This window comes from Cydia amplana, chromosome 25 (genome assembly GCF_948474715.1).
Source record: "Cydia amplana chromosome 25, ilCydAmpl1.1, whole genome shotgun sequence".
NCBI lineage: Eukaryota > Metazoa > Arthropoda > Insecta > Lepidoptera > Tortricidae > Cydia > Cydia amplana.
In genome coordinates this window covers 6,124,554-6,137,840 of record NC_086093.1, presented here as the reverse complement: position 1 = coordinate 6,137,840, position 13,287 = coordinate 6,124,554, and the positions used below count along the sequence as shown (strand labels likewise).

Here is a 13,287-nt window from a genome sequence, read left to right as displayed (position 1 = left end):
GAGACAGATTCTCTTACTGGAGATTTCTTTTTGTAAAAAGTACTTAACGGCACTCATTTACACTTATACCTGATCTGAAATCAGTAACAAAATGCATAGTGTTAAAATAATGTCTAGGGACCAATTCACACCTCGTAATTCAAATCTGTTCAGACTAATATTGTAAGACTCTTACTTGTCATACAAGACAATAACAATTGTTTCCATTATTGGCAACGCCTGCTCAATATTGCCTTGTTTGCTGTATTTAAATACCTCAGTTACAGCAGGATATGCGCTCCAAGCTTGAAATACGCTTTTTTCCCCTTTCCACGCAAAAAAAAAACAGTGTCACAACCTGAAAAGGCGAGGAAGAATGGCATGACTTCTGTCCTTTTTGGTTCTTTAAAATAAATTATATATCTATGGAGGAACTACATAAGTTACCCAAAGAAGCTGCAATAGCATGGGCAGCATGGCACGGGAGGAACTGGTGATTCTTTCCTGTACCAATATGTACCAATACCCATAACTCCTGGAGCTCCGGCAATTGTGATATACATGCAATGCAACTGCGAGAACAATGACATCAGTATCCACTATGCGTAACATATTTTTTGTGTGACCTTGGGCTACAGCATCAGCGACATGGACCATCATGCGCATGTCTGCTTCCTCGTGGCTACATGGATCTCGTTTTTGTTTATCTCTGCTACTGTTGATTACATGTTTATCACAATTGCCGGAGCTCCAGGAGTTATGGGTACATATTGGCACAGGAAAGAATCGCCAGTTCCTCTTGTGCCATGCTATTGCAGCTTCTTTAGGTAGGTAACATTTGTAGTTCCTCCATTAATTGTAAATAAAATAAATATGTCACCGCAGTACGAGACAGGTCATCTGGGCAATTGGTCACGTGCTGCAAACTTTCTTTAAATATAATATGATTTTATTTGTAACGCATAGATAGGTATTTATAATCATCATCATTCTCTTGCCCTTGTCCCATTTACTTGGGGTCGGCGCAGCATGTCTTCCTCTTCCATACCTCTCTGTCACCCGTCATCTCATCATTCACTTGCGTTCGTTTCATATCATCTCTCACACAGTCCATCCACCTTTTCCTCGGTTTTCCTCTCCTTGTACTTCCCTCCACATTCATTCGTAATACCTTAGTTATAGGTATTTATAATATAATATTATAATAATATAATACCCTTAAACGAGCAATTTGTGTTTATTTATTTGTGTATATGTATATTTATTTATATATATACATTTCGGGGATCTCGGAAACGGCTCTAACGATTTCGATGCAATTGGCTATATGGGGGTTTTCGGTTTTCGGGGATGATAAATCGATCTAGCTCTAGGTCTTATCTCTGTGAAAACGCGCATTTTTGAGTTTTTATGTTTTCCGAACAAAGCTCGGTCTCCTAGATATTATAATTAATTTTACAGAACCAGAAAGGACAGAAGTTTTGCCATTCTTCCACGCCTTTTCAGGTTGCGACACTGTTTCTTTTTTGTGTGGAAAGGGAAAAAAATCGTATTTCAAGCTTGGAGCGCATATCCTGCTGTAACGGAGGGATTTAAATACGGCAAACAAGGAAATATTGAGCAGGCGTTGCCAATATTGTCTCTGTTTAGCCCAATGGTTGACTGGTAGAGAATGCCTCAAGACGTTAAGTCCGCCATTTGTACTTTTTTGTGTAAAATTTGTGCAATAAAGTTTTAAAAAATCTCTTAGGTAACTAAAAATAATTATGTTAAAATTTTATCACATTTATAATAACTCTACGGGCGAAAGTTTTCCCAACATCTTTATTTATATATTTAATTTATCACGTCCTAAAGTAATTTATTAATTTAATCTACAACCAGAACAATAACAACTTATCAGAAATCATCTAAACATGCTTAAAAATCCTAAAGCTGCATACCACTCTTACAATGCAGGTACGCCGCGCGACACAAAACATTTATTTTAACGAGAGTTATAAAAGAAAAATGTCTGAAAAGTTTATTATTCTATATAGGAGGATAACTGGGCTATTCACAGGTATTTTTTTTCTAGACCAAATCCTCATACTTTTAATTCTGTAGAGGATTTTTGAAAAAAAAAGTATAAAGATTATTTTATTTTTAATTTTTTTTAAATTTCTCGTATTTTTGTATGGGTCAGTGAAAATTTAGTCACAGAAATGAATTCCTTATCCTCGAATTACACGAAAAAGACACCAAACTTGATATAGTTGCTAGATGTATGCAGATATAAAATTTAGAGTGAGGCGCGCTGGAGGCACTTCCCCCCCCCCCCTGCGCACCTGTTAGGGGGGACCTCTCGGCAACCGGGCTAAATCAGCTCAGATCACCCCCAGGAACACCTGTTCCAAGCGGTTTGCTTTGTCTCCAAAATGCAAGGTCCCCTTAGTAAACGGGATCTAAGATCTGGTACTACACTGTTAATCCCGATTTTAATTTTTGAAAAAAATATATGTTAAACATTACATATTAAATTCTACATGAAATATGTAAATTTGATAACTGTCACTATCTCGCATGTATTTTTTTTATTTTTCTGAAAATTTTCATCTCAGTTTTTTACTATTATTTTAAGAGATAATTCAATATTATTTTTTTCAGAAAGCGACCTTAATTGTATATACAACATACCCAAATTACAAAGAAATCGGATTAGTACTTTGGCTGTAATAAAATAAAAATTATTTTTCTTTTTTTGCTTTTTTTTTAATCTGAAGCATTTGAGGCTTAATTTTTGGTGAAAGCACTACATATACATAGGTTAATAATCCAGTAAAAGGAAATTGTTTTTTTCGCTAAGGGCAGTTTGGCCATGCTTACCCGGCTATACCCTTTATAAACCTACCTAAACATCAAGTTCAAATCCAAAACTACTAGCAGTTTTAGGTTTGTTCATATTGTTAGTTAACATGTTCCTCTTTTCTAGAAATCTACGGATAGCTGCTTCATTGAAGGATCTTCATCTCTTATTGTCAAAAACTGCGCTGGTTCCATCTCTTACTTATTAATAAAACAGGACACTACAATGTTAATGCCTGAACTAAGATTTAAATTATCTGTAAATAATCTTTTCTTTGTTTTAAATCACATTCTATGAATATAATATAAGAAAAGCTATAGGTTATTTCAGGCAGTTTATACAGAAGTTACACAGTGATTTTTAGAAGGCAGCCGAGTTTTGGGTGTATAATAGTTTATATGTAACATTATTACTAAACAACATGCAAATCAGCTTGACTCAGTTTAGCCGGCAAGTCCATGACTCACTATAAAAATTTACCAAATATTCGGCGGAATACGAACATAAAAAAACATGCTAAATACTGAATAGTTGGCCCATTTCTACCTCAGTTAAACAGTAACCCTATAACTTTCAAATACTTTTTTATGACATAGAATATGCTACGAGTCTTGTGTGCAAATAAATAATATAGACATAAATTGAACATCAGAAACAAATATACTACATTTTGCAGCTGACACCAAGCAACAATGGCAAGAGTGGTATCTGCGAGGTGTGTCTGGGGCGGCTGCGGGAGGCGTGCCACTTCAAGATGCAGGTGCAGCACTGCCAGGCCGAGCTGCAGGAGAGGGTAGAGGGAGGGCTGAGTGTCAGAGGTAAATATTAAGCTTGATATCAAGTTATTTATCATCTGATGATGGCATTATGAAGAAATTGGAGGAACACTTAAATATTACAGGCATTAGGCACACCTATAGTGATCTTCAATTGTGTATATTATATTTTAGACGAGGAAGACTTGGTTGAACCTGAAGATGGCGCGTGCAGCGAGTCCTCCGAGCCGTCTCTATGTAAGTATCTAAAGTGGTATTCAGAACTTGGTACGTAGAATAAATTGACAGCAGTTATCAAAGGAAACGAATTGAGTGCTACTTACAGGAAGGCGTGCAGCTTCCATACTGAATATCATTTGATATATTTTCAATTGCCCATATGTTAACAATAAAACATATCCGGTTGAAATATGTGATGGGAGCTTGGAAGAAGGAAACGCTAGCTATCATAATTTATTAATAATTGCAGTCGGGGAAGCCCTGACTTGAGGGGCTAGGTACCACAAGGGGTCTCATGTTTCAGAAGAAACATGAGAATAAACTTACATTAACCTCCATTACAATTTTGATTTGTACCATAATCGGCTACTTACATCTCATTAAAAAACTCTCTAAAACGACATACTACATAAATCCTTATGCTCTCAGTCAGTAATAATAAATAAAATAAGCCTATATTGCTCCTCTACGGTGATAACAATATTAAGTATTTCTTTTCCGACGATTGGGTTTTGTAACAACAGCTTGTGTTTCGACAAAGGCCTCCTCTAAAGATTGCCATTTCTCCCTATCTCTTGCAAGTCTAATCCATCCTCGGTCGCCCACTTTTTTGAGGTCATCTTCCCAGCGTTTCCATTGGCCTCCCTGGTTCCTTCACAGCCTCTTGGTTACCATTCTGTTATCTTCCTGGTCCATTTATATTTATTCAAAGAGTTTAAACATAGGTACATAATAAAAGTACACAATAATGCTTACAAACTAATTGAAAGGGAAGGTGGCTCAGCTAATGTCTGTGCCAAAAGACTACGGGGCACAGCGGCCCTAAAGACTTCCAGCAATGGACGCTGTTATTCTGCCACCGCCGTATTTATATCTAGCTAAGGACAGTAAAAACATTTACACTATTACACATAGGACAGGATAGCAAAACCGAACAATGCGCAGTGGATAAAAAGTGCTAACTTAATTAAAATTAAATATCTATAGAGGTTACTCAACCAAAAGTGTACGTTAATTCCTTTTGGAGGTCCAGTAAATAAGCCTTGCAACGTAGTTTGAAAACCGCCAGGGACTTACTGTTAGCTATTGGTGGCGGCAAATTGTTCCAGCATTTAGACGCAGCATAGCGAAAACTGCCTCTAAATCAGTTCAGTAGTATCAGTATTTTCTCTTATCATATGTCCTGCCCACTTCCATTTTAGTGTTTTATATATTTCGTTATACCTTTAATATTGTTTAGTTCTATTATTTCTGTTTACTCCAATTATACTTCTCTCTACATGTACTATTTTGGCATACTTTAATTTGTTCTGGTGGCTAGCCATAGGCCGCGCGTGGTGCGTACGCCACCTAGCGGTCATATCTGTCCTAATCTTAACGGACGCGTTTTGTTAGAGAGTGAATCTTCTGTACCTAGTACTATTATCGAACGAGCGAGCGAAGCGAAGCGAAGTTCTTACATTCGACTTTGAACACACGGCTGGCTAGGGGCACGTCCCGGCATTTCAATGTTTTTAAGCTGAACTTTCAGAGGATAGTTTGATACTCAATAACTTAAGTAAATTTGTTCTAATTTAAATGAAATTGGGTGAACGTATAGTCGAGGGCATTATATTTTAGTCATTAAATTTTGAGCTGGCTTGAACAAGAGGTTATTGAGCTAGAAGAGCTTAAAATGCTAAAAAGCCATTTGTGAGGGGTCTTGCTATTCTGGTCATTTTAATTGCAAGAAAGTATGGTCGAGTTTGCTATCAAATGAAAGTGCTCGGTTTACACATTTATAATATTGTTTTTTTAAAGATTTTTTTTGAAAATTATGACAATTTTGGAATCCAAGATGGCGGCCTTGCACTGTCATTAAATCGTAATGGATATCATTTTATAGGTTTTAGGGGGCGCAGATTTCGAAAACGATGATCATTTTGGATTCCAAAATGGCGGCCATGCACTCCATGCAGTATGTCATAAAAGTCGTCATGGATATCGTTTTATAGGTTTTAGGAGGCGCAGATTTCGAAAATGATGACCATTTTGGATTCCAAGATGGCGGCCATGCAGTATTTCATAAAAGTCGTCATGGATGTCGTTTTATAGATTATAGGGGGCGCAGATTTCGAAAATGATGACCATTTTGGATTCCAAAATGGCGGACTTGCACTATGACATAAAAGTCGTCATGGATGTCGTTTTATAGGTTTTAGGGGGCCCCGATTTCGAAAATGATGACCATTTTTGAATCCAAAATGACGGCCATGCAGTATGTCATAAAAGTCGTCATGGATGTCGTTTTATAGGTTTTAGGGGGCGCAGATTTCGAAAATGATGACCATTTTAGATTCCAAGATGGCGGCCATGCAGTATGTCATAAAAGTCATCATGGATGTCGTTTTATAGATTTTGGGGGGCGCAGATTTCGAAAATTATGACCATTTTGGATTCCAAAATATCGGCCATGCACTATGTCATAAAAGTCGTCATGGATGTCGTTTTATAGGTTTTAGGAGGCGCAGATTTCGAAAATGATGACCATTTTGAATTCCAAGATGGCTGCCATGCAGTATGTCATAACAGTCGTCATGGATGTCGTTTTATAGGTTATAGGGGGCTCAGATTTCGAAAATGATGACTATTTTGGAATCTAAGATGGCGGCCATGCACTATTTCATAAAAGTCGTCATGGATGTCGTTTTATAGGTTTTAGGGGGCGCAGTTTTCGAAAATGATGACTATTTTGGATTCCAAGATGGCGGCCATGCAGTATGTCATAAAAGTCGTCATGGGTGTCGTTTTATAGGTCATGGTCATCATTTTCTAAATCTGCGCACCTGTTTCAAATAAGATATAGATGCATCCTAGTAAGTCAACAACATCTATATCTACTATTGAAATGTACTTTTGATAGTAGTAGTACGAAATGTAATCTGAAAGGAATCAAGTAATGCATTCCTGTAATGAGGAATCGACATTGATTGTAACAGAACAGGTCGTCACAACAGAATGTACCTAGATTTAATAATGTTTAAAAATTTGACGTGTAAAATGTATATTTTATGAATAAAACATTGAATTGAATTGAATTGATTCCAATATTTCCAATTACTAGTAATTGTAATATTCGAGAAATTGATTCCTGATTCCTCAAATGGAATTGTACTTAGTAATTCGGTATTGTTACATTACAAAGTACCTAATCTGGGAATCGGTAATCAGATTAAAAAGTAATTTCAAGTAATCGTGGAATCAGGATTCAATTACGAAATGCCCATCTCGGACTAAGTAGCACTGCATTCAATTGATCTTTTTGACGAACCGCGAGTTCTCAGTTCGGGGCGAACTACTAGTTTATTCTGGGCCATGATGCTGTGACTTTGTGAACCGTTAATCATAATTTTGGTTTTGTTTGTGTTCATTGAAAGCCCTGCTATTATGCTTCGGTCTGATAGTTATTGTAGCATTTGTTCTAGATGTTTTGGACATTCTGAGAATAAAATAAAATCGTCTGCAAAACGCAAATGACTCAGGTTTTCACCGTTCAGTCAGTAATATTCACTGACAGATATAATTTTTCGTATAACCACCGTGTCGGGCGAAGCATCGATTAGGGAATAACTCTATTATAATTTATTTGGACCCAAAGCGGGTGCCATCATTTGGCATAGTTTTTTATGTCCGAAACGTAGTTCGCATACCAAGTTTCGCATAATTTATTACCCAAAGCTTCTCTAGTAGCTTTTTTAACCCAAATTTAAGTCATACTTATTTACTTGCAGAAACTTACCTACATTTATTATATTACGTTTTTATGATAGTTTATTGCATATTAATGACGTAGTTTGTGTAACGTCACGTTTCAGAATGCTATACCTGGCGTAAGTATTATTGCATCATGGCTCACTCTAATGTGAATATGTTGTTTCAGTGTCTTCAGCTGGCGAGTACGGAGTCAGCGCGGCGCCTCTGTCCCTGCGCTGTAGGCAGCAGCTCGCGCTGGCGTGCTCCGTGAGGCTCGAGCGCCTCCGCCACTCCCCGCGCGCGAGCCAGCCGTGTCCCGTGACGTCACACCGCGAGCCGAGCCCCGCCAGCAGTGTGCAGGACTTGACGTCACACCGCGAGCCGAGCCCCGCCAGCAGTGTGCAGGACGTGACGTCACACCGCGAGCCGAGCCCCGCCAGCAGTGTGCAGGACGTGACGTCACACCGCGAGCCGAGCCCCGCCAGCAGTGTGCAGGACGTGACGTCACACCGCGAGCCGAGCCCCGCCAGCAGTGTGCAGGACGTGACGCCACACCGCGAGCTGAGCCCCGCCAGCAGTGTGCAGGATGTGGCGTCACACCGCGAGCCGAGCCCCGCCAGCAGTGTGCAGGACGTGACGTCACACCGCGAGCCGAGCCCCGCCAGCAGTGTGCAGGACGTGACGCCACACCGCGAGCCGAGCCCCGCCAGCAGTGTGCAGGACGTGACGTCACACTGCGAGCCGAGCCCCGCCAGCAGTGTGCAGGACGTGACGTCACACTGCGAGCCGAGCCCCGCCAGCAGTGTGCAGGACGTGACGTCACACTGCGAGCCAAGCCCCGCCAGCAGTGTGCAGGACGTGACGTCACACTGCGAGCCAAGCCCCGCCAGCAGTGTGCAGGACGAGCCCGCTCACACACCCGCCGAGGAACAAGCCCAAACACACGATACTCGCCCTACACACACCACACACAACTCTAGTATAATCACACATCAACAGGAACATGTCGCACCACAAACGAATAAGAAGACCTACTGTTGCGACATGTGTACTCTGCAATTTACGTCAAAACTTATTTTAATCCGACATATCAGAACACATTCACACCCGGAACATACATGCAGAGTTTGTAATGAAACATTTGTAAATAACTTATTACTGAATAAGCATTTAAGATTGCACTCAGGGGAGAGACCGTACACGTGTAGAGAATGCAACAAGCGATTTGCAACAAAAAGCATTTTGTATATACATAGAAGAATCCACACTGGAGTCAAACCATACAAATGTAAAGAATGTGACAAGCAATTTACAAGAAAACATCATTTAGAGGCCCACAAAAGAGTCCATAGTGACGTGAAACCATACAAATGTGAAGAATGTCACAAAGAATTCACACAAAAATCTTCTTTAGTTGTCCATGAAAGAATCCATAGTGGTGTGAAACCATACAAATGTAAAGAATGTAACAAGCAATTTACAAGAAAAAATCAGTTAGATATCCACAAAATAGTCCATAGTGGCGTGAAACCATACAACTGTAAAGAATGTAACAAAAAATTCACACAAAAATCTTATTTAGTTATCCATGAAAGAATCCATAGTGGTGTGAAACCATACAAATGTAAAGAATGTAACAAGCAATTTACAAGAAAAGATCAGTTAGACATCCACGAAAGAGTCCATAGTGGCGTGAAACCATACAAATGTAAAGAATGTAACAAAGAATTTATAGCTAAATGTATATTAGTTATCCATGAGAGAACCCACACCGGAGAAAAACCATACAAATGTAAAGAATGTAACAAACAATTCAAAGGAAGGGATGGTTTAAAGTATCACGAAATAGTCCATAGTGGCGTGAAACCATACAACTGCAAAGAATGTAACAAAAAATTCACACAAAAATCTTCTTTAGTTATCCATGAAAGAATCCATAGTGGTGTGAAACCATACAAATGTAAAGAATGTAACAAAGAATTTACAGCTAAATATATATTAGTTATCCATGAGAGAACCCACACCGGAGAAAAACCATACAAATGTAAAGAATGTAACAAAAAATTCACAAAAAAATCTTCTTTAGTTATCCATGAAAGAATCCATAGTGGTGTGAAACCATACAAATGTAAAGAATGTAACAAGCAATTTACAAGAAAAGATCAGTTAGAGATCCACAAAAGAGTCCATAGTGACGTTAAACCATACAAATGTAAAGAATGTGACAGGGGATTTACACGAAAACATGATTTAATTGAACATGAAATAATTCATACTAAAAAAAAACTATATCAATGTGATCAGCGATTTAGACAAAACAATAGTTTATATACTCATGTAAAATCTGACGACAGCATAAAAGACAACATACGATTAAGACAGAAAGAAAACTTCGTTGCTTATGAACGACACCTCGAGGAACAGCCATCCAGATGTAATGAACGTAACCAGCAATTAAGTCAAAAATATAGTTTAGAGACGCATAAAATGATTCACATCGGAGAGAAGCCGTATAGATGTGAAGAATGTAAGAACCACTTTACATCAAAATCTGAATTAGAGAGACATAAAAAAATACATACCGATGAACAATCATACGAATGCGAAATATGTGAAACAATTTTCTACGATGAAATAAGTTTAAGGAAACATTTTGAAACACATATATCCAGGATACCATAACTTTCTTGTTTCGTAAAATGGCTCATAGTGTTTTATTCGGATTCAGTTAACAGAATTTTATTCTACTGCTATTCACGTCACCATATTGCTGGGTACATTTTCACAAACAAAATATCGTATAGTCAACGAGAGAAGCATGCTAACGTCTATCTTACAATTGCACATGTGAATACAAATGGCAAGTTACGCAAAGTTTCCAAAAAGTTCGAAACGTTCTCGGAAATTTCAGGAAAATATTGTGATATTATAAACAAAAGAAACACTACATTTGGTGTACGAATACAATTGGCTACTTTCGTACTAGTCAATCAGCTTCTTTTTTATACCTGTCAAAATGATTTGCTAATATGGAATTTATATGAAAACATGTGCAGTGACGTCACGGTCAACTCACCTACTTTTTATATTTCAGTCCTATTTATTAAATAGAAACTTTGTTTAAAAATAACTGCTATCTATGTTTTTCTAATAATTATCTGATGTTTTATTTCGTGCACGATGTGAAATAATTTATTTTAAGTAGAGGAAAGTACCCAATTTGAATTTAAGTGCGTCATGATCATGACTAAAACAACTAGAACTAGTAATTTTAGATTATTTCTTTGGTGTTTAGTATATTTTTGGTAAGAGCTTAGGGTATTAGAGTATTTCTTGGTGGTAATTATATTTAACCCCGTTTATATCAATATTAAGTATACCGAGAAGCTTTGTTCATATTGGTATTAAGTAGAGTCCAGACGAGCTGGGCAAATCGACCGATTTGATCAGGAAAATAATTGGCGCCAATCTCCAATTTAAGATTTATGGTGATATTTGAGCCCTCTAAGTTAAGAAAATGCTCCAAAACGAAAATACTAGCGTCATAAATTGGTATTCTTGCGTCTGCACCCCATTTTGTCGGTAATATCGGTCATAATCGGCGGTCGAATTCGGCGAGCCAAATTGGCGTTTGAGTCCGCACGTCCTGATTTGATCGGACAATTTCATCAGATTGTCCCGTCTGGATTCCACTTTCTAAGAATATGCGACGCGGTGTTAGTTTCCTATTTCCAATAAGTTCTACTTTGTAATAGAGGTGTTGAGTGTATTGCAATAAAAAACTTGGCTAATATGAAAAAGTCATTATTTTTATACAACGTGTCCCAAAATTCAACGATAAGCTGGCACCAGAAGATGGACCTGCTCATGACTACTCGAGGAAAAAAAATTGAAAAACTGTAGACATGGTCGTTAAAAATACCACTAGGGGTGTCGGATTTTCATTTTTTGTTGTAATTCCATAATAAATTGAGATATTTTTTTTCCTCGAGTAGTCATGAGAAGACACGTGGTATGCACTATTACGGTGAAGTAAATTTGCTTGTAGTAAATTATTTGGGGCATTATCTAAGAAAAGGGACCTTATTGTCGATGGTGCTTACGCCGCACAACGTCGCGCGGCATTGTATTTATATCGGAGCATCGTTAGTAGGTAATGCAGCACTAGCACCCATTGTAAACCATAGACTACAGCTTGGCAAAAAAGAGTAGAAATTAAAAGGTGACAACACTAGTGTCGTCCCGTTTTCTTATATAAATTGATTTGAAAGGGACGACACTACAATGTTGCCACTTTTTAATTTCTACTCTTTTTTGCTAAGCTGTAACTTATACTGTGCCTTAAACTGTTTTTAGGGTTCCGTACCCAAAGGGTAAAAACGGGACCCTATTACTAAGACTCCGCTGTCCGTCCGTCCGTCTGTCACCAGGCTGTATCTCACGAACCGTGATAGCTAGACAGTTGAAATTTTCACAGATGATGTATTTCTGTTGCCGCAAACTGTTACAACAAATACTAAAAACAGAATAAAATAAAGATTTAAGTGGGGCTCCCATACAACCAACGTGATTTTTTACCGAAGTTAAGCAACATCGGGCGGGGGCGGGGGGGTTGAACTTGGATGGGTGACCGTTTTTTTGCTTGTTTTGCTCTATTTTTTGTTGATGGTGCGAAACCCTCCGTGCGCGAGTCCGACTCGCACTTGGCCTGTTTTTTTTGACAAGTTTTCACAGACAATATAATTGGTTGGATTTTTAATAAAACCAAAAAAGTTTTTCAAAATAAAATTTATTAACAAATCTTATATAATACATTTTAGTTGTTTGCAATTTTTGTAACAATATTATTCCTTCACGATGCGTGAATCTCTATGAATGAAAATAAACTAGGCAGGTGTAAATAGGTAATATAGGTAGGTACCTAATGCAAAATATTTCATTGTATTCCCTACCCAACAAGTCACTTTGTATGATGAAATGCATTTCAAGTTCTTAACAACCACGCGTTCTTATCCAAATAACATGCATACTGTGTTGCCTCTATAAAACTAAATTAATAACAATAACAATTACTATTTACACCAAAACATCTGTCAATTGTATTGTAAATATTATACAAACTTATCCCTTACGTAGTATAACCCTTTCAGCGCCAAAAATGTCTAAAGACATCTAGTTGTCGATATTAAACTTTCGTGAGACATATTTTAAACTGTTTATACGACAACGGTTTCACTCACTTCAATACGAATAAAATGCAACTAAAAATTCAAGTGAGTGAAACCGTGTCGTATAAAGATCTAGTTGTTATAATAGTCAATATAGTAGTCAATATAGTCATAACCTAACCATTATCTGTAAGTGATACATTGGCGTAAAATGTATGGCGTTGAAAGGGAAATTACATAAATTTATCGATGCCATTGAAAAAATATTGTAAAGAGTGACATAAAACGTGACACACTTCACTCAAATGTGAACAGTAACAACTGTGCCACACGAGACCAGAGATATTGCTTGACTTTTGAGTTTCTAGTTAAGCTCAAAATTTTAGTATAGTACCACTCGCTACGCTTGTGATTACTGAATATTTCGCTTACTTGAGACTCACCTGGGATAAAATAACTTTGATCTCCTGTTAGAAACAAAGGAAATTTACTGACAATAAATCTTTGTAATGTTACTAATATTGACTAATTACTTTTTTATTATACTCAAGTAATTCAGTCAGTCACT

General features: G+C 37.7%; 1 protein-coding gene across 1 annotated transcript; it reads left to right on the top strand.

Moving 5' to 3' along the window:
• Positions 1-3,691: 3,691 nt before the first annotated feature.
• Positions 3,692-10,455, top strand: LOC134659842 (zinc finger protein 260-like). The gene is made up of 4 exons (XM_063515550.1): positions 3,692-3,725; positions 3,775-3,837; positions 7,739-9,747; positions 9,970-10,455. Exons 1-4 carry the CDS (start codon positions 3,692-3,694, stop codon positions 10,231-10,233), a joined length of 2,370 nt encoding a protein of 789 aa, XP_063371620.1. The 3' UTR covers positions 10,234-10,455.
• Positions 10,456-13,287: the final 2,832 nt, after the last annotated feature.

Coding starts and splice junctions, on each gene's coding strand:
- LOC134659842 (XM_063515550.1), top strand. CDS start 3,692: ATGAAGAAATTGGAGGAACACTTAAATATTACAG. Junction 3,726..3,774: donor GGAACACTTAAATATTACAG/GCATTAGGCACA, acceptor ATTATATTTTAG/ACGAGGAAGACTTGGTTGAA. Junction 3,838..7,738: donor GTCCTCCGAGCCGTCTCTAT/GTAAGTATCTAA, acceptor ATGTTGTTTCAG/TGTCTTCAGCTGGCGAGTAC.